Here is a 17,146-nt window from a genome sequence, read left to right as displayed (position 1 = left end):
GATAATTATTTAGTGCCAAGAAAGAAAGAAAAATTGAGTGGAATTAAACACTGATAAGTAGGGAAATATTAACACGTGCACAATCATCAAATCTAATGACTCCAATTTATGCGACACTTCTACTATCGTATTTGAGTCATGATTCACCTCCATTTCACCTTATCAATATCATGGTTTGCCACTGATGGCGTGGATTTGAGCCATTCATGATCAAATCGTTGATATAAGAGGGTTGCTAGTAAAACGGGATCCCGTGCGGAAAAAAAAAACACAGGGTCGTCTATGGTGACATGTGCGCATAAAATAAGAGAGTGTGAGAGAGGCAAGTCGAGAAATGCACAAAAACACATTAAATTTGCCAAATTCATTGGCCATTGTTACCTCTTCTCAACGGATCCACTTCATATCAGATCCACCTATGTCTTAGTCACGATCCATTCAGATTTCTTATTTGTCGGATCAAAGTGAGAGTGTTCTTCAATTCTACTTCCAACTTCTCAGTCATGATCCATTTCAAATCAGACCGTCCATTGGAGTATCCTAGTGGGTCCTACTTACATTTTTAAAGAGGGCAAATGCAAACGTGACCCGTACATGAGCCGTAGCAGCGGCAACGTAGTGGGCTAGGGACTTAGCTAAGGTCAATGGTTAGAGAAGGAAGAAAAGAGGGTGACTTGACACTAGAGAGAGATGAATGAAAAAAATCGTTCGAAAAAATGCACATGGCTTTTTTACTAAAATACCCCTAAAATAATACTTAAAGTTATAAAAATAAAGGGTATCTTCATAAAATCGTATACTAAAATCAGATTTAGGACTGTCCAGCGGGCTTTTGTTGGTTGTCAGGATTTGATCTGTAATAATTTTGGATTTTATGATGGGGCCTCGAAATGTGTCCATGGATCCTAGTCCTATCCGTTTAAGTTCGGATTCGGATAGTCCATCGGACTGTCTGGGTCCATTGACTCTCACACAATTAGGCCACGCAGATGAAGATAGAAGTCTTTGATTTGTTTATTTTTGTTGGAAAATGATGATAATGAGAATGTGCCATGTGTGCAAAAAAACATTTTTTTGGTGATTTTCCTAAACGGAAGGGCTGATTGTAAGTCACTTGTGATGGGGTGACAACAACCCATCTGTTCGATTTTCATTCCCATAGGATGATCCCCCAACCCTCTGATCTATATAGATTTCCTTAATATGCAATTCCTCTATAAATCGGAGGGTTTGGGGATCATCTTATCGAAATGTTTTTTGGGGCATAACCTACAAACATTGTGGTCTATCAAATGGACTGTTTGGATCATCGTATGGTGTGGCTGTATAGTACTTTTTGAAAAATACTGGACTATAAGGGCTTATATCCTATAAAAACTCATACCAAATACACATTCGGGAGAGGGAGATTGAGGGACACAAAAATAGAGGGAAGGGGAAAGCGCATTCTTTGTGTTTGAAATCAAGAGTCTAAGATCATCCAATCAAGATGGGACCAATAATAATGGAGATGAAAGGAAAGCTATTCTACCATGTGTTTGAATGTCACCATCCTTTGTTAAGAGCTTGTTTGGATGTCATGCTTGATTGAACGGTCTTATACTCTTGAGTGGATGATCTTATACTCTTGATTTTAGTAGAGTGTAATGCTTTGTCCAATTGACATGTGAGCATGACCATGTGAGGCGCCTTGTAATCGCCCACTAGATCAACAGTTCAGATTAAACGCTCATGTATCGTGTGAGACCGATGATGATCTTTAGGATTCAACCCTTAGGGCAATACGATCAGCGCTGTCCATTTTTATATAATGTTTAGCATTAAACAACATGTTGCTATGTGATAGGCCATTATTTTTGCAAATGATCGAATGGCTCGGATCACTCCATCTCAAGGCATATGGGTTTCGGCCCATCATCCCAAGGGTCACAAAATGGTTTCCACATGTACGTTGTAGATGACTACCCTAAATGCATTCCACAGGTATATAGTATAGTACATTATCAATCTTTATAACTAATAATCTTATTCATTTAATTCATCTAATGTGGCTGTTCTCTACTGCAAAAAGTCAGCCGCGAAGTGGCTTTCAACAAAATTGCTCTCTGACCTTGTTGGGAATTTAACTAGATAGAACTCACCCATAAAAGCTAGCCATTAGAGGGAGGGTGCCCAATCCCTTATAACCCATCCCCATCCATTTCACTTATCCAATGTGGGACTATTTGCTTTTTCGTGAAACCCCAGCAAGCTTTTCATGTCAGCAATTTGGAAACAATGGATGGAACCGAGAGTTTCTGCCTTGATGAGCAGAATTCTATTCCTTTATGAATGTTAGGGAGGCTTGAATAATTTTCATTCCAGACCCTTTTAAGTCTTGTGAATAAATGCTTGTTGACACATGCCTCAAAGCCTTTTGGAGCTGAACGTAGAAATTGCTTTAGAAGATGGGATGATAGGCTTTTTAGAAGAGGGTCACTTGACTTGGTCGATTTTACTTCCACACCATGGGGGTGGTAGTTAAAATGCCACCCTCTAGTCCAAAACGACTAAGACTCTATGAAATATATTAAATCTATTGAGTCAAAAAATAGAGTTTGTTGACCATTTTACTTGCATTTTTGTAAATTGGTAAAGCTTGTACGTGATGGGTGACAATGGCAACACTCAAGAAGCAAATGAAGCTCGAAAGCTTCGAAAAATGGCAACTAAGGTAGATAAAATTATCGGTCCCTTAGCCATATTCTGTTACCTTCTCTCTCTTCCGGTGCTTGCGGCCGGAATATCATTAATGTTCATGAGGGACTATGATTGCGAAGATCTTCTGAAGATGCAGAGGCTCCGAATTATGGTCGGAGTCGGCTTGATCATCATCTTTTTCATTAGCAATCATCTTTAGAACACTGGCATTTACCTTTTATGAATTCAACAGGCACAAGCTAACGCGAATAAAGGTAACGTCTTAATATTTCTTAAATTTTTATTTACATTTTGGTCCAACCATGATCAGTGCTTGTTAGAAAGATCCATTATCAATTCTTTTTTAGCAGCTAGTTTTGTAAAATAATCGCAGAAAGTCATTTCACAGCTCTCTTTTTCATGAGAGAACAGCCACCCAGCCGCAGATTTTGTCTTATTCATTTAATTCATTTGACGTGGCTGTTCCCTCTGGAAAAAGTGAACCGCGAAATAGCTTTTTGTGAAATTGCCTAGCAATTCCCTCTCATAATATTATCAATAATAATGACGAATTTCATCTTATTTTTTAATTTATATTTATAAGCCTAATTGTACCCATTAAAATTAAAATGTTCTTGTATAGCATCCTCAGATTTTCATCATCTAAAATTATGTAATTATTTTTCCGAATCAAAGAATCTAGTTATAGTGTAAAACTATTCCACCCTTCAAGGAAAGAATTGCTACGCACTTTCGCAGAAATTTTCATTTTTCTAATTAGTTGTTAACAATTTTCAAGTTGCTATAACAGCCAATTAGAAAAGTGCTTAAAAATTGAGGAGTGTCAAGGTAGTGCATAGATCATTTTCTTTTCTTTACATGTTTCTACTGTACTAGCCCCTTTCTAAATTGACTAAGATACCCTCAATATTACTTTACATTTGATGCTAATCATACTACCGGTGTAACGGAATCCGCAGGCAAACCTACCGAGACCATGGGTGCTTGCATGACTAATATCAAACAGATTCATTGTCAACAAATTCATCTAATAACATTATTAGATAAATATTAGCATCTGGAATTCTACATTGGTCAACAATTCATCTAATACCATTATTATAAATTTATAATAGCACAGATAACTCGGTTTAATGTAGCATATTGCTGACAGAAAATTCTAGCAACTGATAATTCAAAGTATGGATATAAACATGTCCTAATCTTAGTGATATTCAATCGAGTTGTGGTTTACAACCACAGGTTTCAGGCATAGGTCCCAGACTTGACATAAGATCAACATGGGTAACCTTGATTATATCAACACCCGAGCAAAGAAAGAGTTCTCATTGCCACCTCACAAGATCATAATTCACATGCTTGCTTAAGCAATGAAACCTAAACACAAAGATTAGGGTAGAAATCTTGGACACCCAATATGAGAAGACATTCTCCACCTTTACCTCCTTGGTAGCGGCCGGGCTCCTCTCACAGCATCATATGACCCTCCCCATGCAACACCACCAGCTCCACCAGCAACACCACTACCGGCAAAACCAACACCGCCACCATATGTATTCATTACCTCCCCTCCTGGCCCTCCATTCATCTGAACCTGAGGCCTTCCATAACCATCTACATAGCTAATGCCTTGCCCAACTGCTGGATATGGAGGATCAGGGCTACTGTACACATACGGATTTGGCGCTGCATATAAGGTACTAATAGTATGAGTTAAGCCAGAGAGAGAGAGAGAGAGAGAGAGAGAGAGAGAGAGAGAAAGAGAGAGAGAGAGAAGGTTAAAAGAATAAATGCATTACCATGAGCTCTCTTCTCCGCGGTCGACACCTCGGCACGTAATTTCTCCACCTCTCTTGCCATTGACACCAGGTTGTTCTCCATTGCCTGCATCTGCTCCACTTGTTGCATATTCAAACCCTTTTCATACTCAAAAGCAGCCCTTCTCAAACAGAAAATGAGGATTGCTTCATAAGATAGGTAATTAAAAAATCTAACGGATAAAGAATCAGTTCTCGGAATTTGAACACAGATCTATGGAAGGCTAAGGCCCTGTTTGTTTCAGATTGTGGCAATCAATTGCCACCCTCCCAATCCGATTATTGGACCCAGAATTACATTAATTTTGGGTCCAATAATCAGATTGGGGGGCGACAATCAGTTGTCATAATCCCAAACGAACAGGGCATAAGAGTAATCCACCACAAAACAAAAAAAAAAAATAGAGTAACCCACCACAAAAGAATTCAGCAGAAAAAAGTCCTTTGCTTACCGTAGTCTCTGATGCTCTTGTCTCAAACCATCAAGCTCAGAGCACAGTTCTGGTAACTTTTCCAAGTCACCATGCACCTTCTGAAATTCCTGAGTGGTCTGTTGGATTTGAACTGTTAGATCCTGTCTAGCCGTGACTAGGCTCTTTGCCTCCGCATGTGCCTGCTGGAGGTCCAATTTTACACTCTCGCCAGCCCTAAGATTGGCCTCCATTTTCACAATCTTATCCAATAATCCTCTAATTTGAATATCACTTTCCGTTTGGATACTCCCAACATGCGCCTGCAGTCTCTGCATTTCCTGCTGAGCAGCAACAAGGTCTTGCCTCAGGGCCACATGGGTGATGGCCAATCTCTGATTTTCCCTTGCCAATCGCTCCATCTCAGTGGCATGAACCACCATTTTGTTTTCCAGAAGGTCAGGAGGAGGAATATGCTCCAAAGGGCGGTGAACTGCACGGCCCAACCCTGGAAATGGACCATGGCGCATCATCCCTGGAGCTTGGACATTACGGCCCTCAAATGCTGATGGTATGTGTCCTCTTGCAGCCATGTGTCTCCAAGTCTTGATGGATATTTCACAAATGAAACTTGACTGAAGTAAGAGCTACCTTACCCAAGGTAGACAACAACCTGCACTTAAATCATGAAAGGAACTGCTAAAACAGAGGCAGAAAAGGTGCAATACAATGAGAAAGAAGAGGATAGTATGCTTATAAACATGTATTATATACTTAGATATCTTAACCAATGGAAAAAGAACATGTATTATATACTTATCTTAACCCATGGAAAAAAGAAAAACATAGTGCACACTGTACAAAATCCCAAAGGGCCTAATCAGATCGGACCACATATCATCGAATCATCTTGGTCCGGACTCCATCCGACTCGATAAAACATGACCAATGTACATGTGGAGCGGTCCTGAGTCAAAACTTATTTAGTCAACCACAGAGAGAGACCTTGATCTGTCCTCTCCAACTCATCATCCTTAATCTTCTTCGACTTGTCAGTCTCTTCAACAACTTCACACTGATTGGCATCTTAGGAGTATCAACCAGCGGTCCACCCACCAACCATCGCACCGATCGCATAACCCCAACACAAGTCAAGACCCTGATCACCAACTTTGACGTTGATCACAGAAGCAACCTGACAATCTCAAAAAATCCAGCTAAAACTCGAGTGTCGATGGCTTTTCGAACCCAGCCGATCGTTTGGCTAGCGTCCATCTGCAGCGATCAAAACCACTGATCATAAACGATACGCCGATTGACACTCTCTCCGTACCCATTTTCTAGATATCCCTAAGCAAGAACCGTATCTAAATCGCCTCGAACCAATTGGAACCTCCACCAAATCACCTCCTCTCGTTTCTAAACACCAAAACAAAGAGAAAAACGCCCCGCCTGTGATCAAACTCCACCTCTAGATCATATCTTCGAAAAAAAATATGCTTTTCTTCTTCTCCACTAACCAACCAAAATCTACACGAACGAAATGAAAGTCACATGGAATAACATTTTTTTACAGGATTTTGCCAAATTTTTTGAAATTTCCTTTTTAACAAGATTTCCACTGAAATTTCCAGTGAAATTTTAGAGAAACAGAAATTTTTCCACAAAATGTACAAGATTTCGGCTGAAATTTCCATCAAAACAGAAATATTTCGATTTCCATTGTGGCAAAAACCGAAACTAAAACCAAAATTTAAAACTTTGCCTACGTCCACGGGACAGAAACCATCTTCCACTATGACCAACAAGCCCAAGAGATTATCACCAATCTCTTAACATGATCCTTACACTCGCAATGCTTACAACCTGAAAGCGCTCTCTCGGATATAGCAAGAGAAATCCCAAAATCTCATCTCTCTTTGTTTCTTAGTCAATCAAGGAAAAATACAAGGGAAAGTCAACTCCTAGACTAACTAGGATGGGTCCACTAATATCTCATGGGAAATGAAACATAACCCCAACACACACACAACTAGTTAATGTGTAACACAGTTAAACTAAACATATAAACTGATAAAGTAAATAACTTAATAACTAAGAAATTTGCCAGTAATTATATCCTCTTTTCCATAGTAAGAATACTGATTCCAAGTCCACATGATTTTATTTTATTTTGAATGGTTCTAAGCCCACATAAATAGGCATTAAAAGTGAGAAAAATCCTTCTGTATCACCCAAAATACTATAGAAAGAAGAAAAGCATAAAGTATTCATGAAAAAGGAAAGAATTAATGTAGGTGAGGATATGCCTGTTCTTTTTCCGTCCAACATAAAAATCATCTACAAGTAAATTTTCAGTACGTATATCCTAAAATACATATAAACTTATAAACTGAGGAAATAACAGAGACTTAGAATTATCTATGAAACTTCAAATAAACAAATAAACATCTGTCAATTTTCTTCATTTAAACAGGATCTATATACAGGAGATGCTACTGCTACCCCCTTCTTTTGTCATTCCTACCTTCTCTGTCTATTCCAACTGCCCAGTATTTAAAGACTCAGGACTCCAAGCATAACTTCACCAAGGTAAAAAGCATTCGATTGGGCAAGACAATAATTGAGAGAGTCAACTTTTCACTAACTCCGGCGAGTCGAAGGAGTTTTTCATTGACTTGGATGGGAAAAACTTGTAATCAGATGATTTACATCACGTATTCGGTTGATCTTCAACCTATTGCATTAGATCTTCTTCTTGCTTACTTTCATTTTTAGCTTGTAGTTTTAGTGTTTAGTCTTTTCTTCTCGTTTGTATTATGTTGTAATCAGATCTCTAGGCTTTGCTTCTTAAAATTTCAAGTTAGAAAGACATAAAACCAGCAAATCCTTGTGATCCAATGATTTCTTTTGTTTTGGTTTATCTTATGGATCAAATAAGAAATCAAAATTTCGGTTTTAAGCGGTCAGAATTTTCAATTTCATTATGTAAAAACTGTAAGAGAAATAGGAAAGAAAAGGTAATAGATCAGTTTGTTTTCTTCTATGATCATTTGAAAGATAAAAATCAGTTTCAGGTTAAGGTTAAGGAAGCTTGTATTCTCATTTATTCAATCTTCAATTACATTTTCTTATAAACTGGTTTAGATATTTTTAACATCTATAAAATTTTCTGCACAGCTATGATTTAGCAAACACTTTGAATTTATTGATGACACACGTTTCCGCCCATGTCAACACTCCTTTGGACACTTTTAAATGTACTGCTATAAGTGTTAAACTTAATGTGGGTGTGGACACGTTTTTGTGCTGTCAAGTGTGACATTCTGTTTTATTATTGCATATTTTGTTTACCTCTTTTATTATAAACTCTTTTTAAGCTCTTCTTTAACTAATATTTGATGTTGGATCATATATACTTTCTATTTTAGCCGTGCCCCGTTGCTAAATTTTGGGGGTTTGCCGTGTCCGACACTCCGTGTCCGTGTCGACATGTGACACTCGTGTCTGTGTCCACAAATCATAGCTCCATAGAAGATCCATACCATACATAACTTCTTTGCAGAAATGAAATGAAGACGAATGCCGAAATAGAAATTTCAGAAAATAACAAAACCAGAAAATAATCATTGCAGAAAAATAAATCAAACAAGAAAATGCGACTCCCATTCGTGGGAATCGCGATTCCCACAGTTCGGAAACATGATTCCCAAGAAAGTGGGAATAGCTTCGTTTCCCTCTTCAGAAACGTGATTCCCATGAATTGCAATTCCCACTCAGCCTGGGTGTTTCCTGCAACATTGGGCATTACCCATCTCCATTGAGGTTACATCATGTAGGTACCCTGTTAGGGTTCTTGAAAGCAGGTGAACCTTGCTCAGCCAGCCCTGATCAAACCAGTGATTGGATTTCAAAGCTACTACGTCATGCCTACAACTAGTAAATTTACTAGTTTCTTGCTTTTGTTAGAATGGGCAATTTGCACTAAGGTAAAGTAAAAATCACCATAAATGGAGGTTTAAATCTATGATTTGTGAACACGAACACGAGTGTCGTGTCTCGACACGGGCACGGGATGTCGGACACAGCAAACTCCCAAAATTTAGAAACGGGGACACGGTTAAAATAGAAAGTACATATACTCATGATTTGTGGACACGGATACGTGTGCCGAGTTTCGGCCAAGTTTTGACTCGGATCCGAGGTATCTAACATGGAATCCTCTAAAAACTAGAAATAGTGTCACACTCATACACATGCATACATATAAAGTTGCCAACAGTTCTAGCAATAATCTAAAAAGTGTCTAAAGGAGTGTCGACACATGTGGACACAGGTGTGCGTCGGACACGACACGACACGTGTGTTGGCAATAAATTCGAAGTGTCGACCAAATCATAGGTTTAAATCCATTTTAAATACAAGAAAAACAGTTAGCTCGTCCTCTCTCACAAATTAATTGAGTCGCAATCTATCTCCGTTCACATCTCCATGTTTTAAGATTCCCATGTCTCATTTTTCAATGAACTTGAGTGGCTCTTTTTTTCTGAAAACCAAATTCCAAAAGTTGTCTGGCTACATTATTCACCAACAATTATCTAATTTCAAACGATTCCAACACTGATGAATTTCTATGTTTTCATTACCCCTGTTCAGTTTATTCTTGCCCTTCCATGCCTTCTGGTTTAAGCGTCTTTTCTTTAGTAGCATACTCTCCCACTGAGATGTCTTTCAAAGCGCCCACTAGTGGTGGTGAGGCTAGAAATTTTTCAATTCAAGTTGGAAATATAGTTTCTCCACAATTTGAATGAAAAAAAAGTGTACAGTGTGGATGTCATGTGAATATGTTACTAGTAGGGTGACCTATTGATGCAGCCTACCTTCTAAAATTAAGCCACAAATGGCTCTTAGAAAGACTACCTATTGGGGATATTATGTTTCCTAAATGTTATCCCTTTGCTTTACTATTTAGAGGTTTAGAAAGTTCGAAAGCTTACTTTTATTACAAGTTCAAAAGAAGTATATTTCTATTTTTAGGAAGAGTAGTTTTAGAAAGTTTCATGACTCTTAGTTTCCTTTTTTGTCGGTAAACAGTATCAAGATGATCAATGGTGTGAAGTGGTGTACAATCAGAATCCAAATAGTCCATTGGTTTTGGATTGTTTCAGTGGAAATGCTAATAATATAGCCGAATATATCCAAAAATTGCATGAATGGGTTTGAGAGAAGCTTGAGGAGAGCAATAAAAATTACAAAGGATTAGCCGATAAGCTAGGAAGCATGTGAAAATTAAAGGAGCCCTTGTTTGGATCAACATGGAGAGAGAGATTTTCAAGGGGCAAACATGGCAAGTTGCAAGATCGAGCTTATGGACTAATTTGTGTGCTCAAGCGTACTGGTGAGAATGCTTTTATGATTGATTAACCTGGCGACACGGGAGTTTCTGCAATTTTTAATGTAGCTGATTTCGAGGTGTATCATGAAGATGATGGTGATGAGCATTTGGACTCAAGGACGAGTCATTCTCAACCAGGGGAGTCTGATCCAGCCGTACCTTCTAAAATTAAGCCACAAATGACTCTTAGATATGTTTCCTAAATTTTCTTCCTTTGCTTTACTTTAGCAAGTAGGATACAACTATTTAGAAGTTTAGAAAGTTGGAAAGCTTACTTTTATTAGAAGTAGGGGTGGCAAAATCATCCGAACCGAACCGAACCAAAAATTCGGTAACCAAGCCGATTCAAATTGCGGTTCAGTTTTGGTTTCGGTTTGGTTTCGGTTTGGACAATGATAAATGCGCCCCTTTTCATAGGAAAATGATAAATGCGCCCCTTTTCATCGGTTTGGTTCAGTTTCGGTTTCGTTTTGGAGTTAAGCATGTTTTGTTTCATTTCGGTTCGGGTCGGTTCGGTTTGGTTGTAAGCATGTCGGTTCGGTTCGGTTCGGTTCGGTTTGGGGGTCAAACCAAACCTAAACCGAATCATTGCCACCCCTAATTAAAAATCGAACAGAAATATATTTCTATTTTTTTAGGAAGAGTAGTTTTAGAAAGTTTCATTGATATCTTCTTTTTATAAAGCAAATCGACTTCGATTCATAGAATTAATAGGGGGAGAACAGAAATGGAACTGTGGGTCTAGGGCAGGCTGTTCAAGAGCATACAAGATAGTAAATGAAATACTAACTGGGATTAAAAAAATATGGATAGTTAAAAATAATTGTATTACTTATTATTACTCTATTGATTGCAGCGAAATCTTTCATAATTGGATTTCGAGCTATCATTTAGCAGCTTCTATTTATTTTTCCTTCTTTTTATATTCTTCGATTCAGATTGAAAAAAGAAGACTTGAGTGAATCCACTAGAAGAAGAAATCGCAAAGCCGAACACAAATTTACAAAAAGAACATATTCAAGAAGAAGTTCCAAGTCTCTTGCACAAAAACGTAAGAAATTCTTTATTCCATCAAAAAGCTCCTTCCCTAAGTAAGATATAGTTATTTACATAACCAAACTAAGAGTCATGAAACTTTCTAAAACTACTCTTCCTAAAAGAAAGAAATATACTTCTTTTGGACTTCTATAGTTTTAAAACTCCCCCGTGTCTGCATCGACTTCCCTGAGTTGACTCCCTTTTACCTTGGTCGTGTTCCGTGTTGCGCCGCATCTGCATTTTGTACTAAAGAGTCAATAAAAACTCCTTTAACTCTCCTGAATTATGACCGCGTCAACCAAGTACACAGCTGCATCAACAACGCTCTTGACCACGTCCACGCCGAGTCAACTAGGATTTTCTTTGGCCGCATTCCGCGCCGCATCCGTGTTTTTAAACACCGCTTCTAATAAAAGTAAGCTTTCCAACTTTCTAAACCTCTAAATACTAGTATCATACTTGCTAAAGTAAAGCAGAGGAAGAAAATTTAGGAAACATAATATCCCAAACAGGTAGACTTTCTAAGAGCAATTTGTGTCTTAATTTTAGAAGGTACGGCTGCATCACCTATTAGCAAGAACACAGCAAAACTGTTGTGAAAAAAAAAAAACGCAACTTTCATTACGGGACTTGTGTCAAGACTGGAAAAGAAACCAAGAATATTGAAAAACATAAAAATGAGAGAGAGAGAGAGAGAGAGAGAGAGAGAGAGAGAGAGAGAGAGATAACATGTAATAATGCTTAAAAGTGGTCTTCATTTGATATCACTTCTCTATTCACTTGTTATTTTTACACATTGATGATTGGTGTTAATTCACTCAATACTTAGATATCTCTACCTCGATCTTCATTTATTCTACAGTATATAAACTATAAAGTGTTCCCACAATCGCTACAATTTTCAATTAACTTGTCTTCTAAAAAATTTCTTCAACACTGTATAAAGTATTCGCTCAATCGCCACAGTTTTCAATCAACTCGTCTTCTAAAGTATTCCCACAATCGCTACAATTTTTCCTGTTTTTGCCCTCTGTTGGGAGCTGCAATATGGAAAACTAATGATCCTAATCCCAATGAATTTTGTGGGATTCGAGAGTCAAAATTCAAAACTAATCATACAAATTCATCTCATGATCCTAATCCCACAAAACTAGTTCTACATTCGAATTCCAGGCCTAAGAAGTGTGTCTCGGTTGGAAAATGATTTTTGACAAACTTCATCAATATGGAAATCTGCTATCGAAGAAAATCCAGAAAGAAAATGAAGAAATTTTATGGCAGCAAGAAACCCTACTCCTATTGAAAACCCAAACCCTGACCCTATTAAAAATCAAGATAAGAGAATCAGAAATTAGAGATACCCTAACCCTGCCCCAAAAATCTACAGAGCCCAGGGTTAGGATCACCCCCCTAACCCTATTAAACTCAAAATAGAGAGAGGGCGAGAGAGATATAGAGTGAGAAAGAGAGAGGTTGGGAGAGAGAGAGAGAGAGAGATACCTGGAGAGAAGACGAAAGATGAAGCTTTTAGGGTTCTGTATTCCTGTTGTGTTTTTGTGGGGGTTCGGGCCGGGTTGTAAATTCAGCGGGTTAGTAATATGTGACCCGGACCCGTAAATTACGGCTAGGTCGGGTGGACCTGCGGGTCCGAGGCCCAAAATTCAGCGCCTTGTACGAACTGGGGACGGTACCTAAGTGTGCGTGGGCCCAAAAATCAAATTGATCAGCCATCTACCTACGGTATTGATATATTCGCCCCGTTTTTTCCCTGAGCCACCCCACTCTAGTGTATATATGACTACGCTTTACACTAAGGTGGAAGTCCCACCTCGGGGTGATAAGCAAAAAACCGCGCTCATTGGATCCTCCATTTGATGATGAACTTCTTCAAATTGTACGGGTTTTCTTAATTCATCTTCGTGCCTGCTTTCTCATGCAACACCCAGTCCGCTAAATGCCTTCTGCAAGGGTGCCCCATTGGTCCTTCTATGTTTGTCTGCACCATTTTTTATAGTTTTATGTGGCCATATAAATGCACTTTGTTGCAATGGACCAATGGGGCGCCATTGTAACTGGCTTTTGCAAGGGTGCCCTTCATTTTATCATTCCTCCCGATTTTTAGACCAATATTCAGTTTTGGGCTCAAATTCATGGTGGCGAGCACGGTGGGAGTTGCCACGCACTGAGCGCACACACAACTTGGAGAAGGACATTCTTTGAGGCACAAGAGGGAAAGGGGAAAAAACCTTGAGCTTTGAAGGTCAGGATCATGCCGTGGAAATGATTCAAGGGGTGCAGCCTATTGACGCAGTGACCCGACAAATGAACGGTTTGTATCATTCTTTAAAGTGGGAGTTGGGACATTTGTAGAATCATCCCTAAAAGCTAGCCGCTAAGGGGAGGGTGCCCAAGCCATTGTAAGCCCATTCGCATCTCTTCAGTTTTACAATGTGAGAACTTTGCTTTTCGTGGAACCCCAACAATTTATCCCTCCACACGCATAGAAAAAACATGGTAACTACGAGACCCAATGAATTTTCTCCGCCCTCTAGAGTACACAAGGGATACCACAACTTGGCTAGCTGATAGAACTTACTTGTTGGGACCTGGGTAGAACTCACCCGTAAAAGCCAGCCGTTAAGGGGAAGGTACCCAATCCTTTATAAACCCATCCGCATCTCTTTACTTCTCCAATGTGGGATCTTTGCTTTTGTGTGGAACCCTAACATTGGCCCCACAGTATATGAATTCTCATTAACCTAGTTAAGAAAGAGCACAAAAGAGGTAAATACAAGGATGGAAAATAGCCTTTGCTACATCTAGTGTTGTCCTTTAGAGAGACCCTCCAATTTCACATTTCTATCATTAATTAGGATTTGCCATTTTTGGGGATTAGAAAAAACTGTCAATTATTCTATTTTTAAAAAGGGAAATGATATTTACGCCCCTTTTATCACCAGGGACACCCATTTGCCAGTGTACTTTGCAATCCAAACCACTGGATTTTTCTGACATAAAGTACATTAGGTCCCTTTTTGCCATTGATACACTGACGCTGGGTGTCCCTAGTGATGAAAAGGGGTGTAAATATCACTTCCCTTTTAAAAATCATGTTTCTATCTTTAACACACCTTAAATTTTCCAATCTACGGTCTAATTTCTTCGTATTAATATTAGCCTTTCACTCTTTTGTGAAATGTTAAAATTATATATGGCTGATGTGATCCTACAAAAACAGTTGGATTTTTATAGGAAGAAGTTAGTCGCGAGAGAGGTTGAATCAGTCATCTTTTTCAAGTCCTGAGGGAGGTGGATTTCCTGTCCTTGTCCTTAAACTAGGACGTCAAAATTTGCATATAGAAAAATTTTCCCATGTAGAAAAATACATGTGTTGAGGGTAAAATTGGTTCCATACTCTACGATTTCGACACGTGGCACAATCCGATCCAACGACTAAAAATAAATCATTTATCGCTCTCCGGTTATAAAAGATCGTATGATTCCCTCGAGCCACGTCAGCAAAAGCCGTTACAGATCTGATCCCACGATCACTTGACAGCGACAGGTGGCTTTATTCCGAATATACGCTAAGAATGGTCTATATGAAGGTGCCTAACTAAGGATGTATGATCTCTTCTACTATAAAAGGGAATGCTCCCATTCATTCAAGGGGGAACATTCACTCAAGAGAAAAACCCTATCTTCCTCAACAAGCTTTCTGATCTAAGATCTGAGGATGGAGAGATATGAACTCAGCTTAGTTTCTCTTCGTAAGCTTTAGATCATTTTTGCTTTGAATCTCGAATGTAATCTTTAAATTCTTGCTCTATCAATAAGATCATTTTGTGCTTGAGATCTTAGTTATTTCGTAGATCTCTGTTGCAACTTTCTTGAACCGCGCGTTCCATCTATAAGCGAGAATTTAACGACAAGAACATATGCACGTTATTGGATGTTAGATTGTAATTTTGCACTACTTTTTAGGCCATAGGGGATCCAAAGCATAGTCAAATCAATATGGAAGGTTTCACACCCCACTTTCTACATGGGCAATACAAGCAGAATCAGGACATGTCCAATTTCACAGCTAATATTGAAGCTCCAGTAAGTAGGGTTTCATGCCTGTCTTTGGGTGTGTCTGCGTTTGAATTTCTTTTGCAAGTCGAGAATAAATAACACTCCATTTTCCTACGTGAAGCTCGTGTGGGACATTTTAGTTTGCACTTTATAGATTACCAGTTTCGTGTTGTTTCCTTTTTTGTCTGGAATTGTTCAGTTAAATGCATTAGACACATCGTGCAGTTTGCGAGGATATTTGTGGAAAAGAAAGGAATGGTGAGTTGAGTGTTTGTATAGATTAGAAAGCATAGATTATAGGGAAATGATATCCGCACTGCAACGTTATAATAACATGCGTGAAGTATGTTGCCATTTGATATTTAAAGGGCTTGAAAGAGCTTTTTGAGAACTATAATATCCTTCTGACAGCCCTTTAAATACTAAACGATAAGATGCGCCCAGCTTATCAAAACGTTGGGGGTGTTGATATCATTTCCCTAATATTATTTGCCATAGTTTCATTTTCATCCAAATCATCTATATGTCTACAAACATACTATAAGGATACAATGTATTATTCCTGTATAATGCCTCCTTTGTGCCAATCGGACAGTATTTGGAGTTGATCCATATGTGAAACAACCATTCACTCCAAAAGCTTAAGCTGTTAGAGTTGGTGTTATTTAATCATTTATACTTCATCACCTTAGAGAAGTAACCAAGCTCAGTGGCACAGTTTTTAATTTTTACTTATTGCCATAGTCCCACTCTCATTGAGTGATCCTAGTCCCGTTATGTTAGCCCCTGTTTTCTTTTGCATTTCAATATTCAATTCTGAGTCCAAAACTAATTATCAGACTCAAAATTGCTACCAATTAATTTGGGTGCTGATATTCACCCCCCCTCCAACGGATAAAATGCACCCTTTAACGATTTCTGTGAGAGTAGTTCACTGCTTTAGGATAAATTCACTCCTTTTAGTGTTTTTCTTTGTCTCTAAAACCTAACGAGTAACTTTTTTGTTTTTTTTTTTTTTTTGGGGGGGGGGGGCGGAGGATATCATTTCCCATTAATTTTTATTCAAATAATCAGTTCTGGACTCAAAATCAATTCTCAAAACCCAAAACAAATATGGCTGAAGCGCTGAGATTTTTAAATGTCTTTTTTATTCTTTGCTGGCCTCGAATATAGACTAACCAAAAAAAAAATCTTATGAATATAAGCTATGTTTGTTATGAAACCTGACCCATTAAGTAGCCTAGAGGTGTCCTATGATATCAAGGGGTCCTGATCAATAAAAATACGTGATACGTGCATGATGAGTCGTAGCCATTTTGTAACCAAGACAAGAACTGATCGATGGTGCTATGAACATGTGTCGTGTGTATTCACCAAAACATATATTATGTGGCATTTGTAGAAAGAGATTGACGAGCAAGAAGATCTCACAAAAATGACAATGGTCCAATGCACCTGTGGCATATGTGTTTGGTTGACCGGTCAAGGTCAGACGCCAAATAAATATCTCATTCACAAGGTCGATGGATCGCCTCTATTCATTGTTATCAAAAAGCTCAAAGAAGTGAAAGATAGTCTAAAAATTTGGAATCGTGAGGTTTTTGGCAGAATAAACATTGAAGCTCCTCGGTTGAGACTGCACCTTGAATCCATTCAAGAAAAGATTGCAACCTCCCTTACGGATCAGGCGTTGAGAGATGAAGAAGTCT

General features: G+C 38.6%; 1 protein-coding gene across 2 annotated transcripts; it reads right to left on the bottom strand.

Annotated features, from left to right (window-relative positions):
• Nucleotides 1-3,770: 3,770 nt before the first annotated feature.
• LOC143879630 (protein FLX-like 4) lies at nucleotides 3,771-13,016 on the bottom strand. 2 transcript variants are annotated; one of them, XM_077382111.1, is made up of 4 exons: nucleotides 12,861-13,016; nucleotides 4,970-5,600; nucleotides 4,500-4,639; nucleotides 3,771-4,386 (listed from the first exon to the last, which is right to left on the bottom strand). In XM_077382111.1, the coding sequence occupies exons 2-4, from the start codon at nucleotides 5,518-5,520 to the stop codon at nucleotides 4,139-4,141; spliced, it is 939 nt and encodes a 312-aa protein (XP_077238226.1). In that variant the 5' UTR covers nucleotides 5,521-5,600; nucleotides 12,861-13,016; the 3' UTR covers nucleotides 3,771-4,138. The 2 variants fall into 2 exon arrangements, with proteins under 2 accessions (XP_077238226.1, XP_077238227.1); XM_077382112.1 differs by having other exon boundaries at nucleotides 4,970-5,605; nucleotides 12,861-12,963.
• Nucleotides 13,017-17,146: the final 4,130 nt, after the last annotated feature.

Source organism: Tasmannia lanceolata, unplaced genomic scaffold (genome assembly GCF_043159265.1).
Source record: "Tasmannia lanceolata isolate RefF3 unplaced genomic scaffold, GAP_Taslan_0.1 ptg000006l, whole genome shotgun sequence".
NCBI classification, from domain to species: Eukaryota; Viridiplantae; Streptophyta; class Magnoliopsida; order Canellales; family Winteraceae; genus Tasmannia; species Tasmannia lanceolata.
The sequence above is the reverse complement of the archived record's forward strand: the minus strand, read 5'-3'. Positions and strand labels throughout refer to the sequence as shown.

Excerpts from the sequence above, each read along its gene's own strand:
- LOC143879630 (XM_077382111.1), bottom strand. The coding sequence starts at position 5,520 with ATGGCTGCAAGAGGACACATACCATCAGCATTTGAGGGCCGTAATGTC. Across the intron at positions 4,640-4,969 it reads CAAGAGCATCAGAGACTACG|GGCTGCTTTTGAGTATGAAA; the intron begins GTAAGCAAAGGA and ends CTGTTTGAGAAG. Across the intron at positions 4,387-4,499 it reads CGCGGAGAAGAGAGCTCATG|CGCCAAATCCGTATGTGTAC; the intron begins GTAATGCATTTA and ends CCTTATATGCAG.